At 44.2% G+C, this 25,114-nt stretch overlaps 1 protein-coding gene across 4 annotated transcripts in view; it reads left to right on the top strand.

The window, feature by feature from the left end:
• The window catches only part of TTC1 (tetratricopeptide repeat domain 1), a 68,743-nt gene that overhangs the window by 25,128 nt on the left and 18,501 nt on the right, over nucleotides 1-25,114 (top strand). For 3 of the 4 annotated variants that reach the window (XM_048862452.2, XM_048862455.2, XM_048862453.2), the window contains exons 7-8: nucleotides 1,916-1,970; nucleotides 18,945-19,597. In XM_048862452.2, the coding sequence (XP_048718409.2) occupies nucleotides 1,916-1,970; nucleotides 18,945-19,081 (192 nt within the window). In that variant the 3' untranslated portion in view covers nucleotides 19,082-19,597. Of the gene's footprint in view, nucleotides 1-1,915; nucleotides 1,971-18,944; nucleotides 19,598-25,114 lie in introns of those variants that run through there. The other variant, XM_048862457.2, reaches the window with a different exon arrangement.

Genomic DNA, 25,114 nt, shown 5'->3' on the forward strand with positions numbered 1-25,114 from the left:
TAACCCTAGTTTCAGAGTTTTTTATGGTGGTGGTGTATAAAAATAATCCAACAAAATGCAAAATTTTCCTACAGTTCAAACGTTCTGTGTTCAAAGGTTCTAACTGGAGAGGTCTTGATCTTTTAAAAAATGTTCTAATAATTTTATAATAGCATATAAATAAATTTTGTTACTGTTGATGTTCTTGTGCACTCAACTCTGTGGCTGCAGAATCATTATGTCATGGATTCTTAATAAACTAAGTCTATGTCAAAGCTAGTATTAGGGATCTACTGTGCTTACCTACGTGAGGGAATTGCTAACGACATATTACAGCTATGCGTGGAACCCACTACCTATAGTTAGGGGAATCTGGAACACTCTGTACCCTTCCTCCTACCTGGTATCTCCACCCTTTCCTGAAACTGAGATTCCTCTACCTCTGAATACCCCATTCACTCATTCCCAACTCCTGCTTATCCCCCCTGAAAAGTGAATTACACATATAAAGATCTCTAGAGTTCCAGGAGCAGGTGAGAAGTGAATTCCTCACCTGTTATAATCAGTGATTGTTATTTATGTATCTATGGAGGGTACTTCTGGAGCTATTCTGTCTCTGCTCCTTCACAGGTCTATCTCCAGCAAAAAGAGTTGCTAGCATTAAGAGCTGTGATTGCAGTTTTTCAATGCATAGAATTACTCCCTCAAATGCTCTGTTATAAGCTGATGAGCACAACAGAAAAATTCCTTTGAATATATATGTGATGTACAATGAATGGATGTCATCCATACTACATTTTAATTTTGTTATAACAGTGATGGTTCTGTGAATCAATATACATTAGACTGCTCCTCTTTTTCTTTACCAAAATGGTAAATTTAATCCCTTAATTCTGTCTTGGTGAAGTACTGTATACACTTACAATGCAACAAACTTCTCGTTAATATTTTCATGGTATTCATCTGGCAAGAGCTCATTGTAGAATGCACTATAAGGGTGTGAGCTGACTTGATGGCTTAGCAACTGTTTTAGGCATAATTTTAAGAAATCCTTGACTTCTAGAAATTTAAGACTTTGTGTAAAATTGCCTAATATCCTTGTTTTAAAATAAACTTGCAAGCTTTCATTGTTGAGGATTGCACCAAAGGCCTAATGCGATACTCAATAGCAAGAAGAGTATGTAACTAGGACCCAGATACTGCACAGTGTGACTTCATATGGGTGCTGGAGTTCCCCTCCACCATGGAGGAACTTGCAGGATAGAGTCCTTGATCTCTAACATTCTGTCATCTCTCAGATTTGGGTGTGTCATGTCTTACATAACAAGGTACTTCTTTATTAAAACAAGAGATCCTGAAGTGCATAAATAGCAAATTTAAAGAACAGCTGACAAAAGTACCATCTGAAATTTTCTAATATGTTTCATAAAATGGAAGTTCTCTACAATCTCATGCAAATGACCCAGATTCCCAGCAATCTCCCCTTCACCTCCCACACCCAGTATGTCTGTGTTCATAACTTAAACACGGTGCCTGGTTGCAGTCGGCTTTTTACAGTCTCTTTTATCAAGACTAATAAGTGCCACACTGGAGATATAGCTAAAAATAGATTTTGATTCTGTCTTTTTTTTTTTTAATTCTATTTGCTTTTCAATTAAAATAGGAGAAAGTAAATAGGCTTCATCTGACCACCTTAACCTAGACATGAAAAATTATTTATAAATGAACGTTGATTTTTTCCCCCATCTAATAGGGCAGATGTTAGGTTTTTTAAACAAGATGGAAATGTCTGTGTTTTACATCTGCATTTCTTTTAGACCATAAGTAGTGGGTCTACGACCTGGGTATGTATATGCAAAATACAGTATATACATTTATCTGATAAGATTTGCCAAAAGTATCCTTCTGAATCTGGTCTTCTCTTACACTCTTTCAGCGATTACCTAGACAGATTGAAGAGCGGAATGAAAAATTAAAAACAGAAATGTTAGGTAAGTAATTCATGCATATAATTTGTGTGCACAGTAATCTTTATGACAAGTTTTGTAGAAATAACAAAACTGCATGACTAGTTAAAATTCTTTGTAGACAAAAGTGGGTAAATCTCCCAAAGCACTTGTTGTTTAAAAGGGGAAAAAAAAAATCTTACTAGATGTCTGTTTTGGGGGAGGAGCTTGTTTTGTTTTTGTGGGTTCTCCCCCCTCCCTCGCCATGGAAAATTCTACTGCTTGAAATTGCCTTGCTGAAACCATTATTGAGGAAGCAACTGTCAGAGACACTCAACAAGAAAAATTTAAATTTTTAGTACTTGTGAAAAGTGAATCACTTTCTTGCTTGTGCTACATATAGCTCTGTCATGCAGTCTTTCACCTCACAGGGGTGCCGATGTGTCACACTTACGGTGACCAGATGTCCCAATTTTATAGGGACAGTCCTGATATTTGGGGCTTTGTCTTAAATAGATGCCTGTTTTACCCCTCCCCCCCATCCCGATTTTTCACACTTGCCATCTGGTCACCCTAGTCACACTTCTGACCTGTCCTTCTAGAAAAGAACTCAATCTCTTCTGCAAAAAGAATGTCCGTTTTCTTTTATACCAAACTCTGAAAATAGATGTGGACAAGGGTCTATAAAAATACCAAATTTCCTTTCCCTTCAGACCTAAAAGACTCTTTCTACCAGTTTCCTAATGGGATAACATTTTTTAAATTATTCAAGTCTTGTTTGTAAAGTGCATAGTCCAGCTGATCAAAAAATGTGAAATATTTTCCTCACACAAAAATCAAATTGTTGGAAACATTTCAGTCTTTTTCAGAAATGTTTCCATTTTTGTTAAACTGGAAAATTTCAAAAACAAATTTGGCAAAGACACATTTTTTTCTTAGAGGCAGTTTTGTGTCAGTTTTTCAAACAAAACTGTTTTTCCAGCTCTAGTGCCGATGTATCTCTGAATCTGCTGTGCATAAAAGAATGGCTGTGAAAAACTACTTGGCTCTGTGACAGTCTCCATCCATGGATCTCAAATAGGAGGGTAAATATCAGTATCCCCATTTTACACATGGGAAAACTGAGGCACAAAGGTGAAGTGACTCACCCAAAGCATCACAGCAGGTCATTAGGCTCTCTGGAAATAGAACAGTCTCCTGACTTCCAGCCCAATGCTCTATTCACTGAACTATGCTGCCTCTCAGACAAATTTGTGCCAAAGGGTACTGTTAATGAAATTGTTCAGGGAAAACAGTCTTCTCATTGATTTAATTAGATTCTAAGTACTTATATGCCCCTGTGATTGCGGTGTCTGAGCACCTGCATGCAATGCTCAGAAATAAGGAAATGGCCAAAAAAAAAAATAGAATTATTATTTAGTATACATTGGCCAAATATGATTGGTTTTCAGATGTGGTTTTCATGAGTGTAAGTAATCTTCTTGTATGAAGTCTTAGTTCCTTGGCTAAACACAGATGAAAATTGGATGCTTAGAATACTTTTTAAAAAATAGTAATTGGAATATTGGATGCAATTTTCAGCAGCCCAAATATTGCATTTTCTCTTGTATTTAAAGCATAGTGTTAATTGAAATCTAGTCAGTTTGAAAATATGAGTTGGTAACTGTTGGTAGGCACTATGCCACTGCCAGAGTTGTCCAGACACTTTTGGTGCTTTTATTATTTTATTTTCCTTATTTTATTATTTTTACAAAAAATCCTCTCTCCCTTTATTATTAATGTTGTTTGGAAGATGCATACATAAAAGGGCAAGTGATCACACAGGGCACAAACTGAAACTGACTATACACAGTGCTGTTGAATGCACAAAACAAACTGAAAAATCTAGAAACAATTTTTTACTAATCTGGTTAGTCAGCCTCAGGTTGATAATAGTAGCTAAAACGTTCTCATACGTGTGTGTGTGTGTTTTTTTTTTTTTTTTTTACCCATCCTTTGAGTAATCTAGTAAGAGCCAGGTTAAAAACATTCCATCTGTCTTGTGCACTGTGTAATCCCTAGGAAGGAAGGATTGTTTCAAGAGCTTCTGCTGAAGTCAGTGTTTTCTTAAATTGAACTCTTCTCTGTAGAGCAGTGAGGCTGAAAGCTGAGTCCTCCAGCTACTCCTGCTCTGTACTTGTCTATTCCCAGTAGCCTTAAGTGAAGTTGCATGTAATAAGGATATCTAGAGCTGTGGCACGTTACCAGTTTCAGCAGCCATATTTGTAAGAGGCTCAATACGATGTAAAGTGTGGTGCTGATCTAAATAAATTATGAAGGTGGATGATTTGAGAAGGAAGATATTTGCTTTCAGGATTTGGGGTTAGGTTTGAGTATAGTGAGCTAGATATCTATCTGTGTGAAAAAGGTCTCTGGAGCTTTTGGGGGACTTTGTTTTTCTGTCAGAATTATTGCTAATGGTACTGATGGCAGAAAGATTTCATTCCTAATCATGTGAGGCTGTGTTAAAACAATAGACTTAGCAATGAAAGCCATCATTACAAGCCCTATCCTGTGCTTTTCACTGATGCAGAGAGGAGACATCAGGCTACATCTGATCTCACTAAATCCAGTGAAGTTCTGGCTTTTGGATTTAAATTGGTGTAACCGAGATCAGACTCTGGTCCTTTGTTAGGAGTTTTACCTCCAAATAAGGAGTAGAGTCCCTAGTGCCAGAGCTGAGCAATGACTTAAGTCCATCAGCAGTCATATACAGCTGCATGGACGCACGCACGCAGCCAAGCTGCTGACTGGATTTCTGGGAGATGTGGTGAGGCATCCAACCCTACATGCAGTCAGTTTACTTGTGCAAGAGATGTTGATTTGATATAGTAGTCTTAGGGCTTGACATAAACTGTCGGCTTGACATAGTGTCTTGTGCCATGAAAAGTATTCTGTAACACCTAAGTATTATTTTATTTGTTCCATTTGCAATCACTGTTGCAGCAGGTATGTTTGGAGAATCATTGTAATACATAGGCACAATAGGAGAGTTAAAAACTACATTTGGAATACTGATTTTTGATCAGGCTAGTCCCCTGAACTTGCCACTTCACAGTAAAGTTCCTTGTACCCCAGCTGGGAATGGGAGTCTTGAGGCATGGCCATTTGAAGAATGTGCTGTGGTCATACAATTAAAACGTGTACACAAGATACCCTGACTTTTCAGAGTTACTCCAGATAGATAAGTGTTACCATAATTAGTGAGTAATGAAATTAGAGGGGGACCTGAAGTCTCTTCCTCCTGTATGTGCTTTCTAGGCTCAAGCTCTTTCGCTTACTGCAAGACAGTCCCATTCTTGAGAGCAGTAGACTTAGCTACATGAAATCTCACCCAGCCAATCTTCATCTGTCTGAAACATAAATTAGTTTTCGTGACTCTTTGCTCTGCCTATCAAACGTGCATTATGCATCAACAAAAGAGCTTTGGTCCTTTTTTAAAAATAACTTTTTAAATTTAAGCTTCTAATTATTTTTTGAAAATTTCTCATATTTGTAGTACTTTGACAACTGTTTTCTTCACCACCTTTCTTAAGGCACTTACACAGTGAGTACATGGTAGATCACCTTGGGTGCTAGTGATGAGAATGCCCCTGCCCCACTCCTCTTCTCAGGGGCTGTCAAAGAGAGTGCAATATATTTAGTGCATCTCTTCAAAGCTCTGGCAACTTAGCCCCTTTTCCTGTAAAAACTAAGTATGCACTTAAGTCTCTGCAAGATCAGGGTACTGGAGAGCAGCTAACAGCCTTCTTTGGTAAGGGTTCACCATGTGGTTTTACAGATTAAAGTCTGTCCACCATGGCTAAAGCAACAAGTAACATCAATTTCCTAGGTTTTTATTCTTCTAGTTAGAAATATACTCTTTCCCAAGGACAGACTTAAATCAGCAAACTAACACCTTGTCTTGAAAGCTACACATAGGTATAAACAAACCTCAACATTTTAATATGTAGAGTTAGTTGCTCCTTTCCCAAGTGTTGCAGAGTGTTTCCTGCTTACTCATATTCCGCTGTTACTTGTTACAGCACAATGTGCCAGGAGCACAAAACCACAGCATTTTAATCAGTTGTGTGTAAATAAGTCAGTGTACACATTCTTGCCTGGATTTTTCTTATGGATTGCCTGGCTGGGCATTTTTGCATGTGAATGTGTTGGTGCATATGGCAGTAAACCACTGACAGAATAAAGATGGGAACATAAAAATCACTTTGGTGTCAGACTATGCCTGTTTCTCCTTAAAGCTTTAAACTACTGTAGAAATACCTAAAGACTGGCATTCACATTAAGTGATTTTCATGCTTCCAGCCAGCCTCTGCAGATGACTGCTGCCTCTTGCCTGTTTGGAATTTGACACTAACTTCTGCTTTATCAATTTCACAAACATGGCAAAAGCTTAACTTTATGCAAATCTTTGCAGATATACAATATATTTGCATGACTTTTATTTGCTTTTGACTTCCTCAGTGTGAACACCTTATGCCTAACTTAAGTTGCCAGGACATGAACATTAGAGAGACAAGATAGGTGAGGTAATATCTTTTATTGGACCAACTTTTGTTGATGAGAGAGAGAGAGAGACAAGCTTTCTCTCTCACCAGCAGAAGTTGGTCCAATAAAAGATATTACCTCACCCCTGGGACAGACATGGTTACAACTGTAATGCATAGGACATGAACATGCAGTAGCCCATCTCAGTTTGTTTTTATTTGCTGCCTTTCTTTTGATTGATTCATTGATGATAACCATAACCCACCTATTTACTGGAAGCTTAAGACCTAAATGCTGGTTTTTCAGCAGTTTGCTGTTTATGTACAGGTTTTCTGCACGTACTACAAAAGGAAAAGAGAAGTATCAAATTGCCAAAACTTTCTATACAATCTGTAGGCAGTGTGCCGCTTGCACTGTTGGCCAATCTATTTGACCCAATTCCTCCTGTTCATTAAATTTGCCAAATCATATAAAAAGTAATGGATACCTCTGTGTAAAGGGCATAAATAAGAGCACACCAGAAAACTGCAAAGTGTGCTTAGTGCATAATCACATTAATAACCAATAGGAAAGCCTATCAAAACAGAGCACCTGATTTCCTTTCTCACAAGCTTTCCTCAGCACCTCTTTTTTTGCCAGCTATTTGAGATCAGCAAATGTTCATTAGATTTAGTGCCTAAGAGAATGAGAATTGCTCCTTTCTGCTAGAAGGCAAGCTCTGACTAGTCTGCTAAGCCCTGATGCTACAGATATGGAGAATGTGAGATCATGTGAAATAGTCGGCAACTAAATCTACATCAGTTGTGAGCTTGCTTTTTACTTCATTTTTAACACATGATTGAGAGAGGGGAGCAGACTTGCCCTGCTCTTTTTAACTTGTTCACTTACGTTGTTAGAAATGCAGTACTTTGCTCACGGGTCAAAACTCATAATGCAAATTAATATGCCTTGGTTTTTTTAATCCATTAATATTATGTTTGCTATGTAGAACAGGAGAAATTTCAAAGCACTGTTCTGCTTATCTTTTTATTTCTAAACAAAACAGGTAATATTTGCAGGTTTATATTAGAAGAATTACAAGACTCAGTAGCGATGAATATCAGATCTGTTCATAAACAAACTAACAAGGTATACTCCTGTGTATCTGTCAACTGATCGTAATTGCCAGGGGGAGTTAAATTTCATCCAGCTGAATGATAATAGATTACACACATTTCTACGCCTCATTTCTTGATTTCAGCAGTATTTGAGAGGTTAATGGGGAATCTGTAAATAGCTATAATGTATTGTCTAATAAATTCTTATGGTGAAACTCCAAGTAGAGAGTGGACACAGTAGATTATGTGCGAATGATGCCTTTTAAAATGTCAAGATTGATGTCCATCAAAATAACCTTGTTGTGAGTAAACACTAACTCTCTGAAAGAAGAAAACCTGACATTGCTCCAGGACAAATAAGCACTTGACTACTGAGAGGTAAGAACACTTTGTTGCTGAGTCACTTGTGTTTCCAAGCACAGTTATTCTTTAAGAGATGGTGTGTGTGCGCGTGTGTGAGAGAGAACAAACCTTAATCCAGTAGTGAGGGGGTGGGAGGGCATGCCCTTCTACAATGATGGGTTTATGTGCTGTAAGCAGAAGGAACTGTGTTTGGGCCAGAGTTCCTGGAAAAAGTAAGTCTTTCATTTTGGACTTAAATGAGTAGCAACAAAAGAGGCCGCTATGGATGTCTCAAAAAGACTTAAATCAGAAGATGGACTGTAACTCAACTATTGCTTAAATGATTGAGCAGATTTCTAGAGAGAGAGGGCTTGAAATATCAGATATATTACACAGCATCTGGCTTCCAAAACGAATGGCTTAGCTTGCAAGAATACCAAGAGAGTTATTTTTTGTTTGTTGGCTTCAGTATGACCGGAAAAGGGCCGACACACTAACTCTGATTAGAAAAGGCCCTTCACTGTTTCCTGACACAGGACTTATCTGCATACTCCTGGGCCAGCTGCAGCGGTTGGATGATTCGTAACTTGTTTACAACTGGCTCCAAGAATGTGCCAGAGATCCAAACTATGCCAAGATTCTTCCACTGTTAGACAAAGACACTGCTCACCCAAAAGATTGAAGCTAAGCAATGACCAATTCTTTGTTTCCAAATACAAAGGTAGCTATTTATCCTGATGACATAGACACTATGAAGAACTTCCAAGTTCTATGACCAAAAAGCTTTCAGGATGCAGTGTAAATTATAAACTACTTGTCTTAATAGTTCATTAGTGAGGTTAAAGCAATGGCCGTGGTACCAGGAAGCTAATCTAGCTGAGCCTCTCACTGAGTGACCTTAGCCAATTCACTTGATCTCCTTGTCTCAATTAACCCAGATGGAAAATTGAATTAAAAGCAAAGATTGCCCTGAAAGCCAGCTACTCTGGTATAGACAAGGTCTTTCTGGATAAAATAAGCTGAAAGCCTGATAACATTGGCATTGTTTCTGCATAAATATAGTTATCTTAAGACTGCAGAATTTTGATGTTGATCTCCAAAGACCAACCTAAATTCACTGACTCTTTAAGGAATATCCACTAGTGAATTAGCCCTTTGAACTGAAATCTGAATTATATGGAAAACAGAGGAGTATAGATGTAGAAGTAATAATGATTTTCATCAGTTATACTTCTGAAAGACCAGCCACTGCATGGAACGGAGATGTGCTCAAGCAACTGACTTTCTTTACCTTTCCTTTCTGTTCCCCATTACCCCCCGAAACCCTAAATCGTCTGAGATTGATTAAATTACAGTGGAAACAGTGCTGCATTTTTGGTCTATTGCAGGTGGAATTTAAATTGATCTGAAATACTGTCATAGCATACAGCAGTCCTCGTAGTTCCACTTGATTGGAACTCAGGAGACGGGAGTCCTGTTCCCACCTCTGTCATAGACTTGCTGCGTCATCTCTTTCCACCTGTTTCCCCATCTTTAAAACAGAGATACTTCCCTGCTTTGTAAAGCATTTTGAGATCTGATGTACTATATATGAGCTACTTTGTACTGTCTGGTGTTTGTACAGTGCCTAGCACAATGAGGCCCTGATCCTGCCTAGATCTGTGTGCTGCCACGTTGCAGATGCATCATTTTCATTGTGCACAGTGCAAAATATGAGACTGTCGTCCTTCAGAGGTGGTGAAGTCATTTAACAAAAGGGCTAATGTCATCACTGGATGTTATAAACAGGGGAATCTTGAGTAGGTGTAGGGAGGTTATGGTACCTCTGTATTTGGCACTGATGAGACCACTACTGTATCCAGTCTTCGTGTCCACAATTCAAGGAGGATATTGATAAATTGGTGTGATTCAAAGAAGAGCCATGAGATTGATTAAAGGATTGGAAACTTGCCTTATAGTGGTGGACTCCAGGAGCTCAATATACTTAGCTTAACAAAGAGAAGGTTACAGGCAACTTGTTCATAGTCTTTAAATACCTACATGAAGAACCAAAATTTGCTCTTCGTTCTAGCAGACAAAGATATAATAAAGAGAGATGTTCTAGTTCAAACAGGAATTAATTCAGGGAAGTTCTGTGGCCTGTGTTGTACAGGAAGCCAGGCTACATGGTCACAATAGTCCCTTCTGGGTTCATAATCTATGAATTTGTACAATAGTTCTTCAAGTGCTTGTTCACGTCCATTCCACATTAGGTGTGTGCGTGCCGCGTGCACGAGCGTCGGAAACTTTTTCCCTTAGTGGCTCCCAGCGGAGCCCCCCGAGTGGCGCCACTGCGCCGTGCATATATACCCCTGCCGGCCCGACCCCCTCCAGGTCCTTCTTACCATCCGTGGTGGCGTTGGAACACCCCCCATCCCCCCCTCGTAGAAGAGCAGTCCCCTAGCCTTTACAGTAGCGGTTATCAGTTCGTTAACATACCTGTTGTGGACACTTAAGTCATTAGGTGCTTGGAGGCTTCCAGCACCCGCCCCGGGCTGCGGGGCATGCCACAGGCCCACAGTTTCAAGGCTTGTGCCATGTGCCGCAAACCTATGCCAGTTAGTGACCCCCACGACTCATGTCTACATTGCCTGGGGAACAGACATCAAACTGAACGGTGTCAGATTTGCAAGGCGTTTAAGCTAAGAACAAGGAAAGAAAGAGACTTTTTCATCTAAAGCAGCTGTTGATGGAGGCTGCATTGCAGCTGCCGGGCCCGGAGCCGGGCCCAACGCCGGCTCAGGCTTCCTCGGTGCGTAGTGCCCCAGAGCTGTTGAGAGACCCGGCACTGGCTAAGCACCGTAAAACTGTCGGCCCCAGAGCGCCAGGCACAGCCGAAAGGAATGCGCTGTCATTCCCTGCACAGGAGGCCGGCACCTTCCAAGGCACCGAGCGCTGATGAGAACAGGAAGGCCGCGGTACCGGCTCTGACACCGGTGGTACCGGCAGCACAAGCCCCACCAAGCCCAGACCTAAGTGACCTCAGTGCGGAGAATGGGCTCGAGGGCATAACAGATCAGCCCTCTACGCCTGGCACCTTTTGAGGCTGCAAAGGACCTTATCAAGCTGTCGGCGGTGAGCCCCCTCCCATATGGGGAGAACCCTCCGGCACCCGTGCCCCGGGTGCCATCAAGGGGTAAGCCGGCAATGGTGTGCCACTCGAGGACACCGTCCCAGTGCCTCTCCCGGAGTTGGTCCCGGTCGAGCTCCGACTCCGCAGACTCACAGTTGCCAGTGGCCCAGAAGGAGGTTGCAGCACTGGCAGTGGGTCAGTGTGAGGAAGCACCGGAAAGGGCATGCCACTCTCTGAAGCACCACCCAGAGACCAGCACCGGGAGGAGTTGAGACAGCCCTTGCCAGAGGACTCCCGCAGATGGTCCCGGTCCAGGGAATGCCGGTCCCGCTCTCGGTCCCAGCCCTGGGGATACCAGTAGCGCTCCCACTCCGCCAGAAGCCGCTCGTTCTCCCGACGGTGCAGATCATTGGCACCACCATGGCCTTCGTGATCGTCATCGCCGCAGTCCGGTGCCGATTCCAGCCACTATAGCTACCTGCACCAGGCCCCATACAGCAGGGACCCTTAGGTGGGCTGGCAACTGCAATGGGGGCCGCCAGGCCATTGGCCCTTCTGGACGCCCTGGGCCTATCAGGAGCGCCAACGGGCCCCGTCCAGGGCAAGTTACTCGGTGCAGCGGTCCCCGTCCCTGCACCTGATGGCAGACGGTGCTGGAGGCTACAGTTTCCAGGCCTCCAGCATCCCCCCAGGATAAACGGGAGAGACCGGCACCGAGTCCGGTGCTGTCCCATGGACTCCTGCCCCAGCCTGAGCCGGAGGCCCCTCCCATGGGAGAAGGGGAGCAGGAGGACCAACTGGAGGGGGTCAAGCAGCAGCTAACCTCCTTGTCTTCCCCAGATGAGGCAGTGGCGGGTACAGAGGTGTTCGGACCTCCACCGTTAGACCATAGAGCCCACCAGGAATTGCTGCGCAGGGTCGCTCAGAACTTGGGGTTGCAGGCCGAGGAGATGGTTGAGCAGGAGGACCCCATGGTGGACGTTTTGAGCCCCGAAGGTCCATCCAGAATAGCGCTCCCGCTCATTAAGACCATTCAGTCCAATTATAAGACTATATGGCAGGCCCTGGCCTCCAGTGCTCCCAACGGCCAAGAGGTGGAGCGTAAATACTTTTGTCCCTTCTAAGGGCTATGAGTTCCTGTTCTGCCACCTAAGTCCATGCTCCCTAGTGGTCTCAGCAGTAAACAAGAGCGCCATGGACAGCAGGCCCCGCCCCTAAGGCGAAGGAGGCGAAACGCCTGGACCTTTTTGGCAGAAAGGTGTACTCATCTGGGGGCCTTCAGTTGAGGATTGTGAACCAGCAGGCCATCCTCAACAGGCCCAATTTCAACTCCTGGGCCGCAGTGGGGAAGTTTAAAGACAACCTCCCCCAAGGTTCCCAACAGGAGTTCATGGCCCTGGTGGATGAGGGCAAGGCAGTAGCCAAGACCTCTCTCCAGGCCTCCCTGGATTCGGCAGATATGGTGGCTAGAACAATTACATCGGGGTGGTCATGAGGTGCTCAGTGTGGCTCCAGGAATCAGGCCTGCTGCCCGAGGTCCAGAATACACTCCAGGACCTCCCCTTTGAAGGGTCCAGGCTCTTCTTGGACCAGACAGACATGAGGCTGCACAGCCTCAAGGACTCGTGAGCTACGCTTAAGTCGCTGGGTATGCATACCCTGGCGACCCAGAGGAAGCCCTTTAAGCTGCAGCCTCCCCCTCAATGCCAGTACCAGCCTGGCCATAGGCATGAGCCTTACCGTAGGCAAGACAGGGATAACAGGCGACAGTGCAACAACAATCGTAACAATAATGCGTCGGGCCAGAACCAAGCCAGCACAAACCCCAGCCGGGCACTAAGCCAGGCTTTTGAAGGTGCACCCGAGGACAGCGTACCAGACCAGTCACCGGATCTGTCCCTTTGTTTCCTGTACTGCCTGTCCCGTTTCTCCCATGAGTGGTCCACCATTACGTCAGACCGTTGGGTCTTACGCACGGTGCGGAACGGGTACTCGCTGCAGTTCGCCTCCCTCCCCCGCTCCCACCCCCTTTCCCCGTCCCTCTTCAGGGCCCCTCTCACGAGCATCTCGTAGAGAAGGAAGTCCGCTCGCTGCTAGAGGCAGGGGTGGTAGAGGTGGTGCCGCACAGCCTGAGGGGGAAGGGGTTCTACTCCCGGTACGTCCTCATCCCCAAGGTCAAAGGGGGCCTTCGCCTCATCCTAGACCTGCGCGGCCTCAACAAGTTCCTGGTCAAGGCCCGGTTCCTCATGGTCTCTCTGGGCACCATCATCCCTTCATTGGATCCGGGGTACATGCCCTCGACATGAAGGAAGCGTACTTTCATATCGCCATCCACCCAGCGCATCGGCGGTTCCTACGCTTCACCATGGGCCAAAAACATTACCAGTCTAGCTGCGGCCCCAAGGGTGTTTATGAAGTGCATGGCAGTGGTGGCGGCCTTCTTACGGAGGCAGAGAATCGGGGTGTACCCATACCTCGACGACTGGCTCCTGGTGGGCCGATCCTAGGCGGAAGTGCAGGGCCATGTGGAGGTGGCCCTGAGATTGTTCCTCGAGCTGGGGCTCCTGGTCAACGTCCCCAAGTCCACACTCGTACCCACGCAGAGAGTGGAATTCATAGGGGTGGTCCTGGACAAGGTGGTGCAGGCCAGGGCAAGCGTTCCACTATCCCGATTCTGGGCTATCCAGCAAGTGGTGGCCTCCTTGCGCCAGTTTCCAATGACAATGGCCAGGTGCTGCCTGCAGCTGCTGGGCCACATGGCAGCATGCACGCATGTGGTCAGGCATGCCAGACTGAGACTCAGGACTCTGCAGGCGTGGCTCGCTTGGGTGTACCGCCCAGGCAGGGACCCCCTGGACTTGGTAGTGACAGCCCCTAGGGACGTGCTGAACTTCCTGCTGGTGGTGGCAGTCGCAGCCTGTGGTTTTGCAAAGGCATCCCCTTTGCCGCCCCACAGCCGGACCTGACGCTGGTGACGGACGCGTCAGACCACAGGTGGGGGGCTCACCTGGGGGACCTCATGATGCAGGGATTGTGGTCTGGAGCACAGCTGTCGCTCCATATCAGTGTGAAGGAGCTCAGGGCGGTTCGTCTCGCCTGCCAGACCTTTCACGCCACTCTGAGTGGTCACAGCGTGACAGTTCTGACAGACAACACTACTGCCATGTTTTATATAAACAAGCAGGGCAGGGCCCGTTCCCCGCTGCTCTGTCGCGAGCCTCTCCTCCTCTGGGACTTTTGTATAGCCTATGCCATTCTCCTCAAGGCGTCCTATCTCCCGGGGGTGCGAAACAAGCTGGCGGACTACCTCAGCAGGTCGTATCGCATGCACGAGTGGACACTCAGAGCGGATGTCATGCTTTCGCTCTTCCACAGGTGGGGGTTTCCCCAGGTAGACCTGTTTGCCACCAGGGACAACACCCAGTGCCCATGGTTCTGCTCGTTCCAGGGCCACAGCCCGGGCTTAGTCACAGACGCGTTTGCAGTCCCGTGCGGAGTGGGCTTGATGTATGCGTTTCCCCCACTGCCCTTGGTACACAAGGTCCTGCTCAAGGTACGCAGGGACAGGGTGGCGTGGTCTTCATCGCCCTGGCGTGCCTCGCCAGCACTGGTACATAATGCTCCTAGAGCTGTCCGTGGAGGCCCCGGTAGTCCTGCCCCTACACCGGGACCTCATCATGCAGGATGGTGGGCGGCTTCTCCACCCTGACCTGCAGTCAGTACACCTGATGGCGTGGAAGCTCTGTGGCTAAATGCCTTGGAGAGCCAGTGCTCCCTTCCTGTGCAGCAAATTCTGCTTGGCAGAAGGAAACCCTCTACCAGGGCTACCTATATGGCCAAGTGGAAAAGTTTCTCCTGTTGGTGTGAGCCCCGACAGGTGCAGCCATGCCAGGCCCTGGTGCAAGCCATTCTCAAGAACCTCCTGCACCTCAAACAGCAGGGGCTGGCCCCGTCCTCACTTAGAATGCACCGGGCAGCTGTCTTCGCCTTCCATCCGGAGTTCTCAGGGGGCTCGGTGTTTTCCCACCCAATGGTGGGACGGTTCCTTAAAGGGTTGGAGAGGGTGTTCCCATACTCCCGCCCCCCCCAGTCCCTCCATGGAACCTTAACCTGGTCCTCTCTAAACTCATGGGACCCCCTTTCGAGCCCCTCGCTACCTGTTCTCTCCTCCACCTTTCCTGGAAGGTGGCATTTCTGTTTGCCATTGCCTCGGCCAGAAGGGTGTCCGAACAGAGGGCCCTCACCTCTGAGCCACCGTATACAGTATTTCACAAGGACAAGGTGCAGCTCCGGCCGCACCCCAAGTTCCTCCCTAAGGTGGTCTCCCAATTCCATTTGGGCCAGGACATTTGTCTGCCAGTGTTCTTTCCGAAACCCCATATGGACCCGAGTCACTGCAGCTTGCACACCCTGGATGTGCGTCGAGCACTGGCCTTCTATTTGGAGCGCACCAAGCCCTTTCACAAATCTGTGCAGCTGTTTGTGGCTGTAGCCGAGAGGATGAAAAGCCTCCCAGTGTCGGCACAGCGGATTTCATTTTGGATTGCAAGCTGTATCCGGGCGTGCTCTGAGCTCGCAGGTGTTCCAGCCCCAGCGGTCATGGCCCACTCGACCAGGGCGCAAGCGACTTCTATCAGGTCCTGATCCAGGAGATCTGCAGAGCAGCCACCTGGTCCTCGGTGCACACCTTCACAACCCACTACGCGGTGAACCAGCAGGCCAGAGAGGACGCGGCAGTTGGCGGTTGTTCCATGACTCCTACCCTCCTCCAGAGGTAAGTTTGTGATTTGCCTAATGTGGAATGGACGTGAACAAGCACTCGAAGAAGAAAAAACGGTTACTTACTTTCTCGTAACTGTTGTTCTTCGAGATGTGTTGTTCACGTCCATTCCATTACCCACCCTCCTACCCCTCTGTCGCAGTCGCCAGCAAGAAGGAACTGGAGGGGGTCAGGCTGGCAGGGGTATATATGTACAGCTCAGTGTCGCCACTCGGGGCGGCCCCGCTGGCCCACCAGGAACCACTAAGGGAAAAAGTTTCCGACGCTCGTGCATGCAGCGTGCGCACTCCTAATGTGGAATGGACGTGAACAACACATCTCGAAGAACAACAGTTACGAGAAAGTAACCGTTTTTTCTTAAGTTATAGTGAGAGAATAATTTTGGTGTCTGTGTAGGTTCTTTATTTTGATGCCTCTCCTTGTAAAATCTGTACCTGATCTCTTGACTTGCAGTGTGCTAAACAAAATATATCTAGAAGAGTCTCTGCTTATGTATGTAAGCCTGCTTAAACAGACTGTGATAAACAGACAGTAATAAACCATTGTGGTTGCTGACCGATATTGTCAGTGGGATAGTGTGACAAGACCAGTGGTGGTAACTTTTATTTTCATTGAAACTGAAAGAAGATCTGAAGAGTTTCCAGAAATTACTCAGGGTACTCTCCTGCAGAGCTCCATATTCACCGGAAGTTACATTAGTGACCTTTGTAGTTTATTGCTACTGACTTCTTGAAACGATGTGCAGGAGTTGAACTCCAACTGAGAGCTGTGACTGAAAGTGCTATCAACTTTCTCTTTGCTGCTTATTAGCAATGTGTAGCATAAGAATAGCTTGTTTCAGACTAGCTTGCACATCCTTGATGCAAGGGATATATTTCAGTATGTTTAAGAAATGTCCAAGCATCCCACACACTCACCTGTGTTATGAGAAAGTTAAGGTTGCAGTTGCGTATTTGTGGAGCGTGCGTTACCTTCCAAGAATTAGAGTTAAAGTTAGAACCTAGGAAATTCAAAAACAAAGTAATATTTCTCAGACAAGGCACTGTTCGCTATCATGGGCTCCTTTAATGTGATGATTTGACAAATGCTAAATGCATTAGGTGCCAGACTGCGCTCTGTGAAGTTATTGTTTCACTGTAACAATTAGTCTCAACAGTAAAGCTCTAACTATTGGGCAAAGTCCTGCACATTGTTGTGAGGAACTTTTTAAGTGGCAGAGATGAGGGTTGCACTGCTTGGGAGTAGGGAGCTGGTGCAGAAGACGTCTTTCCAGGACATGTTAAGAAGCAGAGGCTTGTTCCCCTTTCTGTAGTGGTGGGGGCAGTATTTGTAAGTTTCTTAAATACAAGATCATGAATAAAAACAGGATTAGTGGTTCTTTTCCCAGCCCCTTTATTCCACCACCTACTATTGTTTTCCCTGAAATACTTTCCATTGTCTGTTTGGAAAGCCCTGCGGATAATGATTGGATGTAGTGATAGAAAACCCGTAAGTAGACTTTTACTCCAAGCCCAGCGCTGGCTTCCAACTTAATTTGTTTGCTATCTGGGGAGCAGTCTGCATTTATCATTCAGCATAGACTTTGCCCTCTTATCTCCTTCAAAGCCAACCAGCTTTCTACATCCACTGCCTGGCTTACTGCTGATCCTGCAGCTGTCTGAGCCTCATTCCAGTGGCTCTGCCTGGTGTTACTAGGCCAGTATTGGGTATTGTTGTTCCCTTCTGTCTGTTTAATTTCATCTTTTTCGGGGGGGGGAGCTGATTTTACCTGTTGTCTATAAAGAAAACTTTCAGGAGATACTATCAAGCCCTTAAACACCTTCACCACCTTGCTGAGGTGCCAGTTATACTAATAGTTTCAGAAATCTGAAGTCAAAACATATTAATTCTTGAAAAATTAGTACTAAATCAATAGGAGAAACCCCTAGTTTGTATTAACTTTGGTATCAAATATAATACCTGTTACACTACTGTTATACAACCAGAACTTCAGTTTACAGTAGCTGGTGGCGTTAGTTTTGTCTCTGTCTGTCTGTTTTTAAAGTTGGCTTCAGAGGGCCTTACTTTCAACAGTGGGAATGCAATTACGTGTCCTTACTTATGTGCTCAAATACCAGGCTTTTACAGACAAAATGATCAGTAAGTGGTTATACACTGAAACTTAAATTCTTAGTCTGCATGTGCAAATACATTTGTATGTATAGACCAGGTTCCCTTTTCTTTGTTCATTACACGTGGCTATATTCATCTAGCAACATGTACATTTTTATCATCGTTCACAAATAGGGAGTAAATATGAGTTTGAAATCTGTGGCTGTTCCTTTTGGAAATCTGAGGATCCTTATTAACTCTTCTGAGCTTTACTATGCCTTCCATTGCCCTATTGGCCTCTGATTGTGGCCATTTTCTTTGTTAGAATAGGACTGGATTGAACTCTCTTCAAAATCCTTTAATACTGCTCCTTAATTGGCCAGAGGGATAATTTAACTATAGTAACACTGTGTAACATAATCCAGTCAAGGGAATTACACTGTTTACCAGCTAATGAGAGAACTGTCAAAACCTGTTTTTGAGAAGTGTATATTTACACAGTTTTACTGATTTATGTGCACTCTGGGGTTAGTTATAAAGTTAAATGAATGTTTTACGTAGCTTGTTTCTAAACTGAAGATGTTTCAATTGACAGCCAGGTGGGAATTGAGAATTTTCAGAATGATCAGAAATGGAACAACAAATGGTGCAGTTATCAGAGTTAAATCCACATAGAAGTGCTGGGGAGAGAGCAGCACTTCGCTGTTGCTGTCTTAAGTAATTTCTTGCCTTGACGATTGGTAAGGGAAAATAGAGACACTTCTAGGCAGCCAGTTAAAATATAATCCCCATGGCTCTAGTGTCTGAGAATCAGGCTCTTCGGGACACAGTGTGCAATGGCTTGCTGATCTGTTTTTAGTTCCTAGTGGACAAGTAACTGCGTCTCAATAATTGGAAAAAATATTGGTCTCAAAGGCTAAGGATTGAATGCGCTGTGGAGATTTCTACTGCATCTGTCTCAAATAGTATAACCAGCCTGTGGAGCTATGGATAATTCAGTATCTTTCAGCCCACCTATACACACAGGCTGGAGTTATATGTTTAATATATTTTTAAATTTTGCATTTCAGGTAAGCTGAAAGATCTTGGGAACTTGGTTCTTCGACCCTTTGGCCTGTCGACAGAAAATTTCCAGGTCAAACAGGATTCCTCAACTGGCTCATACTCCATCAACTTTGTTCAAAATCCAAACAACAACAACAGATAGCATGAGCTAGGCCTGCTTCTATTAAAAAGCTGGCTTTTAAGCTTTGTGACACCATGCTTGCAACTACCAATAAAAGGGTTCAGCAATCATTTAACATGTAAAATCACTTTATCCAAATGAAAATAGACTTGAGGGTAAACATTTCCACTTTGTTGAAATGTTTAAAATGTGGATGAAAAAGCAAGTCATTTGATTTCCGTTTTGCAGTGACAGCTTTATGCCCAGAGTAGGTTTTTTTTTCAAGTGCATTATGTGTTTTCCCTAATAAGGAAGTTGGTTACTCTGGCCCATTCACTCTCGGCAACTTCAGTCTAGCAAGCAATTCAGTTGGATCAAAATGCTCACATGCCTGTAGCCCAAGTTACAGGTGTGTCTAATGGGTGTCTTGTGGTGTTAGTGAATCTATCAGAAGTGCTTCTCTCCACTTAGCCAGTGGGTGTCCCAGGCGGTGGCCATGGAAGCAAGCTGACCTCTGTGGCATAATTTATCTTCATTATAATAAAGGCTTGATGTTTCTGTTGGGCTGATTTGTGATTTTTGTTCTGTATTTTGGCCTCTCACCAAAGGTAACCTTCAAATTTTTAAATGAATATGAACATAAGTAACCTAAAAATAAGAAAGCAAATTTGCAAGACACTGGTTTAAAAAAAAATTGCAAGGCTTTTAATCTTAATATTGTCTTATAGAGTTTGTCATTAATTTTTTCTTGGGCAACTTGGCACCAGTTCTCTGCTTTATCTTGATACTCTCGGGAGACTAGTTGGAAGCTACATGCAAACTGCCTTAATATTTTTGGTGTGTTAACTTTTACTATGAGGTCAGTAAAATTCACCTGCCTGGTTCAGTACATGTTGTGTGCTTTCTGATGCTAGGATAATGAGATGCAAATATCAGTGATGTTAAAGTGATTGCAAAAACGTCTTCCAAGTTGTATTGGAGTCTCTGAATCTAGGAAAGGTTTAAAATATCTCCGCAGATGTACTAGTCAAATATTGTGGGGTTTGAATTGAGATGGGGTTGTGGTATTTTTGCTAGCTTGTAGCTAAGCATGTTTTTTTCTGTTTTGACCCAGTTTTATAATAGTAAGGCCAAAACCTTGATGCAGCTTTTAAATTTACCATTGATTTGAAAATATTACTTATTTAAAATATTAAATTAATAACCGAGCGATAGCTGTTTACTCATTTTCAGTTCTCTCCTTTAACTTATTCCTGAAACTTTTTAGCTGTGTGCACTTTACTTCAGCTTCCTGTCACCATAGATTACTTTAGAACTCGCATATCTTGAGCCCCATTTCCAGTGATGTGCCAGAAGGGGGGCAGTCCCTCAAGCTATTTCCTAGCTTTTATTGTTGGGTTTTTAAGTGCTGCTGATTTCCTTGTGTTTGGGAAGATTTGGATTTTGCTTAGCTATTCATAAAAGTTGTCCTGCTGCCATGCAAAGTTCATGGGCTAGTTTTTCGTCTCTGGCTACCGGGCACATGCTGTCTATATAGCATCTGTTGCAAACTACCTCACATCTGCAGTCACTGTGTATGAAGTCCATGGGGACTAAACTGTCAATGGAAAAGACCCTGGTTCACATTGAGGCCTGTGCGGACTTTAAGTTCTTGTGCATAATTAAAATGTCACTTCACTTAACAACAGAAAACAGCCGCTAGGATTTCCATGTGTTTAGACATTAATCATGAATTGTGCTAGTGGAATGGGGTTTTATTTCTCACAGAAGGCTCAGTCCTCTGCCCAGTCTCTGTTAGATACAGCAGAGGTGGAGGAGCTCTGAAGAGGCTGGTTGATCCTGGTGTAATTGAGAGCAGCCATAGGGCTGCTTTTAACGATAGCTTGGCTGCAACAGCCCCAAAGAGCAGTTTGCCAGAGTTTGAGGCGGATGTCAGAACCTGCTATGCTGGTTTTCTCACCTGGAGATTCTGCCTACAACAGGGGATTCCTCTGCTAGTTGTGTAAACAAGATTGACAGCCTCTTTGCACTAGCAGAGCAATGCAAAGAGGATGTGATGGAGCTGAGGTTTGCACCCTGAAGTTTCAGTCTACTACCACTTCAGAGGGAAAAATAACAAACCTTTTGTAAATATAAAGTAGACTTTTAAACTGGAGCATCCCAAACTGATTCTGGACATTTGACATTTTACCTTTTTTCTTGACTGGCTGATTAATCAAGAAATAACACTGGTGCTCACAAATGTAAATCAGATGTGTAAAGGCACAGTCAGTGATTTAACAGCCTGATGCCTTGTCTTACAAACTATTTAAGGGGTAGATTTCTTTCTGCATCATATTCCTGCTTCAGATTTTTAAAGGGTTGCAGATAGTTTACATGCATGAGGGGAAATTATTTACCTTACAGAACAAAGTTTAAAAAAACAAACAAAACAAAAAACTTGAACGACTACCTGATACTACCAGTTTTGTTTTTTGCAAGTGCACAATCACCATGAACTCTTGGAACACAGAATAAGCTTTTAAAATGTAAGTTGCAGTATGTAGGTATTTAAATGACTTCCACAAAGGACTGTAACTGTGAGGAATGTCATCAGGTTTGTTGGACAAGACCTATTTTCCATAAAACCATGTTGACTGGCATTAATTATATTCCTGTCCTTTAATGCTATATTGATGGAATCCCCTATCAGCTTTTCCATTATTTTAGCCTGACATCAATCCCAGACAACTGGCCTATACTTCCTGGGGTCATCCCACTTGTTCTTTCTGAATATTGGCACAACATTAGCGTTCTTTCAATCTTCTGAAATTTCACTGGTATGCCAAGATCTATTAAAAATTAACATCTGCGGGCCAGAAATCTCCTCAGCCAACTCTTTTAAGACTCCTGCTTGCAAGTTATCAGGCCTGCTGATTTTAAAAATGTTTATCCCTAGTGGATGTTGTTTTTATCCACCTGAGTACCAATGGACTGGAAAGTACTTCATCCTTATGGGATACAAAAACATAGAATCATAGAATATAAGGGTTGGAAGGGACCCCAGAAGGTCATCTAGTCCAACCCCCTGCTCGAAGCAGGACCAATTCCCAGTTAAATCATCCCAGCCAGGGCTTTGTCAAGCCTGACCTTAAAAACCTCTAAGGAAGGAGATTCTACCACCTCCCTAGGTAACGCATTCCAGTGTTTCACCACCCTCTTAGTGAAAAAGTTTTTCCTAATATCCAATCTAAACCTCCCCCACTGCAGCTTGAGACCATTACTCCTCGTTCTGTCATCTGATACCATTGAGAACAGTCTAGAGCCATCCTCTTTGGAACCACCTCTCAGGTAGTTGAAAGCAGCTATCAAATCCCCCCTCATTCTTCTCTTCTGCAGGCTAAACAATCCCAGCTCCCTCAGCCTCTCCTCATAACTCATGTGTTCCAGTCCCCTAATCATTTTTGTTGCCCTTCGCTGGACTCTCTCCAATTTATCCACATCCTTCTTGAAGTGTGGGGCCCAAAACTGGACACAGTACTCCAGATGAGGCCTCACCAATGTCGAATAGAGGGGAACGATCACGTCCCTCGATCTGCTCGCTATGCCCCTACTTATACATCCCAAAATGCCATTGGCCTTCTTGGCAACAAGGGCACACTGCTGACTCATATCCAGCTTCTCGTCCACTGTCACCCCTAGGTCCTTTTCCGCAGAACTGCTGCCTAGCCATTCGGTCCCTAGTCTGTAGCTGTGCATTGGGTTCTTCCGTCCTAAGTGCAGGACCCTGCACTTATCCTTATTGAACCTCATCAGATTTCTTTTGGCCCAATCCTCCAATTTGTCTAGGTACTGCTGTATCCTATCCCTCCCCTCCAGCGTATCTACCACTCCTCCCAGTTTAGTATCATCCGCAAATTTGCTGAGAGTGCAATCCACACCATCCTCCACATCATTTATGAAGATATTGAACAAAACCGGCCCCAGGACCGACCCTTGGGGCACTCCACTTGATACCGGCTGCCAACTAGACATGGAGCCATTGATAACTACCCGTTGAGCCCGACAATCTAGCCAGCTTTCTACCCACCTTGTAGTGCATTCATCCAGCCCATACTTCCTTAACTTGCTGACAAGAATACTGTGGGAGACCGTGTCAAAAGCTTTGCTAAAGTCAAGAAACAATACATCCACTGCTTTCCCTTCATCCACAGAACCAGTAATCTCATCATAGAAGGCGATTAGATTACTCAGGCATGACCTTCCCTTGGTGAATCCATGCTGGCTGTTCCTGATCACTTTCCTCTCATGCAAGTGCTTCAGGATTGATTCTTTGAGGACCTGCTCCATGATTTTTCCAGGGACTGAAGTGAGGCTGACTGGCCTGTAGTTCCCAGGATCCTCCTTCTTCCCTTTTTTAAAGATTGGCACTACATTAGCCTTTTTCCAGTCATCCGGGACTTCCCCGGTTCGCCACGAGTTTTCAAAGATAATGGCCAATGGCTCTGCAATCACAGCCGCCAGTTCCTTCATTGTCCTACTTCTTTCTAAATACACAACAGAAATTTATTGAACACTTCTGCCTTTTAATTTTATCATCTCTTGCTGTAACTAGGCCTCTACCATTTCTAGGATTTATTTTGCCCCTAATATACTTTTTGTCCTTAACCCTGCCAGCCATGGATTTTTTCCCCAGAGGTCTTTAGCTTCACACCTTATCAATTTTCTATAGTTCACAACTTCTCATTTATATTTCTATCTATTCTCCCCCCTTGTTTTCATTTCTTATGTATTGCTTTTTTATTTCTAATTGCTACTGTTACCACTGGAGCAGGATGGGCTCTTAGCCAAAGTTATCCTCTTTCTTGATTGTGAAATTATGGCTTTTTGGTCATCTAATAAAGAACTTCAATTTTTTAAAGAACTCCCAGTTTTCAATCACATTTTTCTGTTTCAGTTTATTCTTCCCAATCAATTTTGTTCATAATTTTCCTCAGTTTTGAAAAAAATTCCCTTTTGAAGCAGTGGGTGGGACTGTCCGCTGGTTGCTGATACTGAACATGAGGCTCACTGGTGTTTAGATACAATAATTGCTGGACTGGAAATTGGTGGCTGCCCTTTTTCTATCATAATGAGGTGTAAAATAGTTATCTGGTGTTTCGCTCAGGTGCAATATTTTGTGTGAGAAAATTATTTAAAGTGTTAGGAAGTTGGACATTTTACTACTGCCTGCATAACACCTCCCACATATATCTGCCAAATTTGAAATTCCCCCATAACACAATTTTTCTTCCCCCCCATAAGCCAAATGTTTAAATAGTAATTCATCCTGGTCTCTGGTTTGATTCTGTGGTCTGTAACAGGCCACAGCCACTACTTCTTCCTGACCTTTGTAGTCACATGTTGATCCACCTACAATCAAGATGTTGTGGTTCAAGTTATTGATAACGGAATAAAACTACTAACTCTATTAATGTAGTGCCACCCTCCCCTTCTAACCTAGAATAAGCTCTATAACTTTAATGTTCCAGTCATGTGACTTGTCCATCCGGGTTTGAGTGATGCCAATTATATTCATTGTCTCCTCATGAGTAAGAATTTCCATTTCCTCTTGCTTGTTACCAGGCTCTGAGCATAGGTATACAGGAAACTGAACATTTTTGTCACTTCACATTTGCCATGTCAGTTCAGTTTGTTTACAGTATGCTGAGTTTGAGCCGCATTTGGTGCGTTAGCTCCCTTCCCTTGCAAGGCTAGTTAATGGCCATGTGGGTGCTCGCAGCTAGTCTCCAACTGAGATGATTAACTCCCCCTTGCCCATCTCTGAGATGCAAGCCATCCCCTTCATACACCCTCCCCTCCCACTGGAATGTGTCCCAGTGTTCCTCAAAACCTTCAGCTTCACACCAGTTGCACAGCCAGTGGTTCCCCTCCAGTATTTTCTGCCTTTCACGCATAGGCCAGAAGAATCCAAGATCGCTTGGACTTTCCTCCTCTTTAGCTCTCTTTCAAGACAACTTCAGTAATCTATCATTTGTGTAGTTCTGTGTGATGATGCATCATAAATTCTAATTTGTATCATCACCCGTGGAGACT

Source organism: Caretta caretta, chromosome 8, assembly GCF_965140235.1.
Source record: "Caretta caretta isolate rCarCar2 chromosome 8, rCarCar1.hap1, whole genome shotgun sequence".
NCBI lineage: Eukaryota > Metazoa > Chordata > Testudines > Cheloniidae > Caretta > Caretta caretta.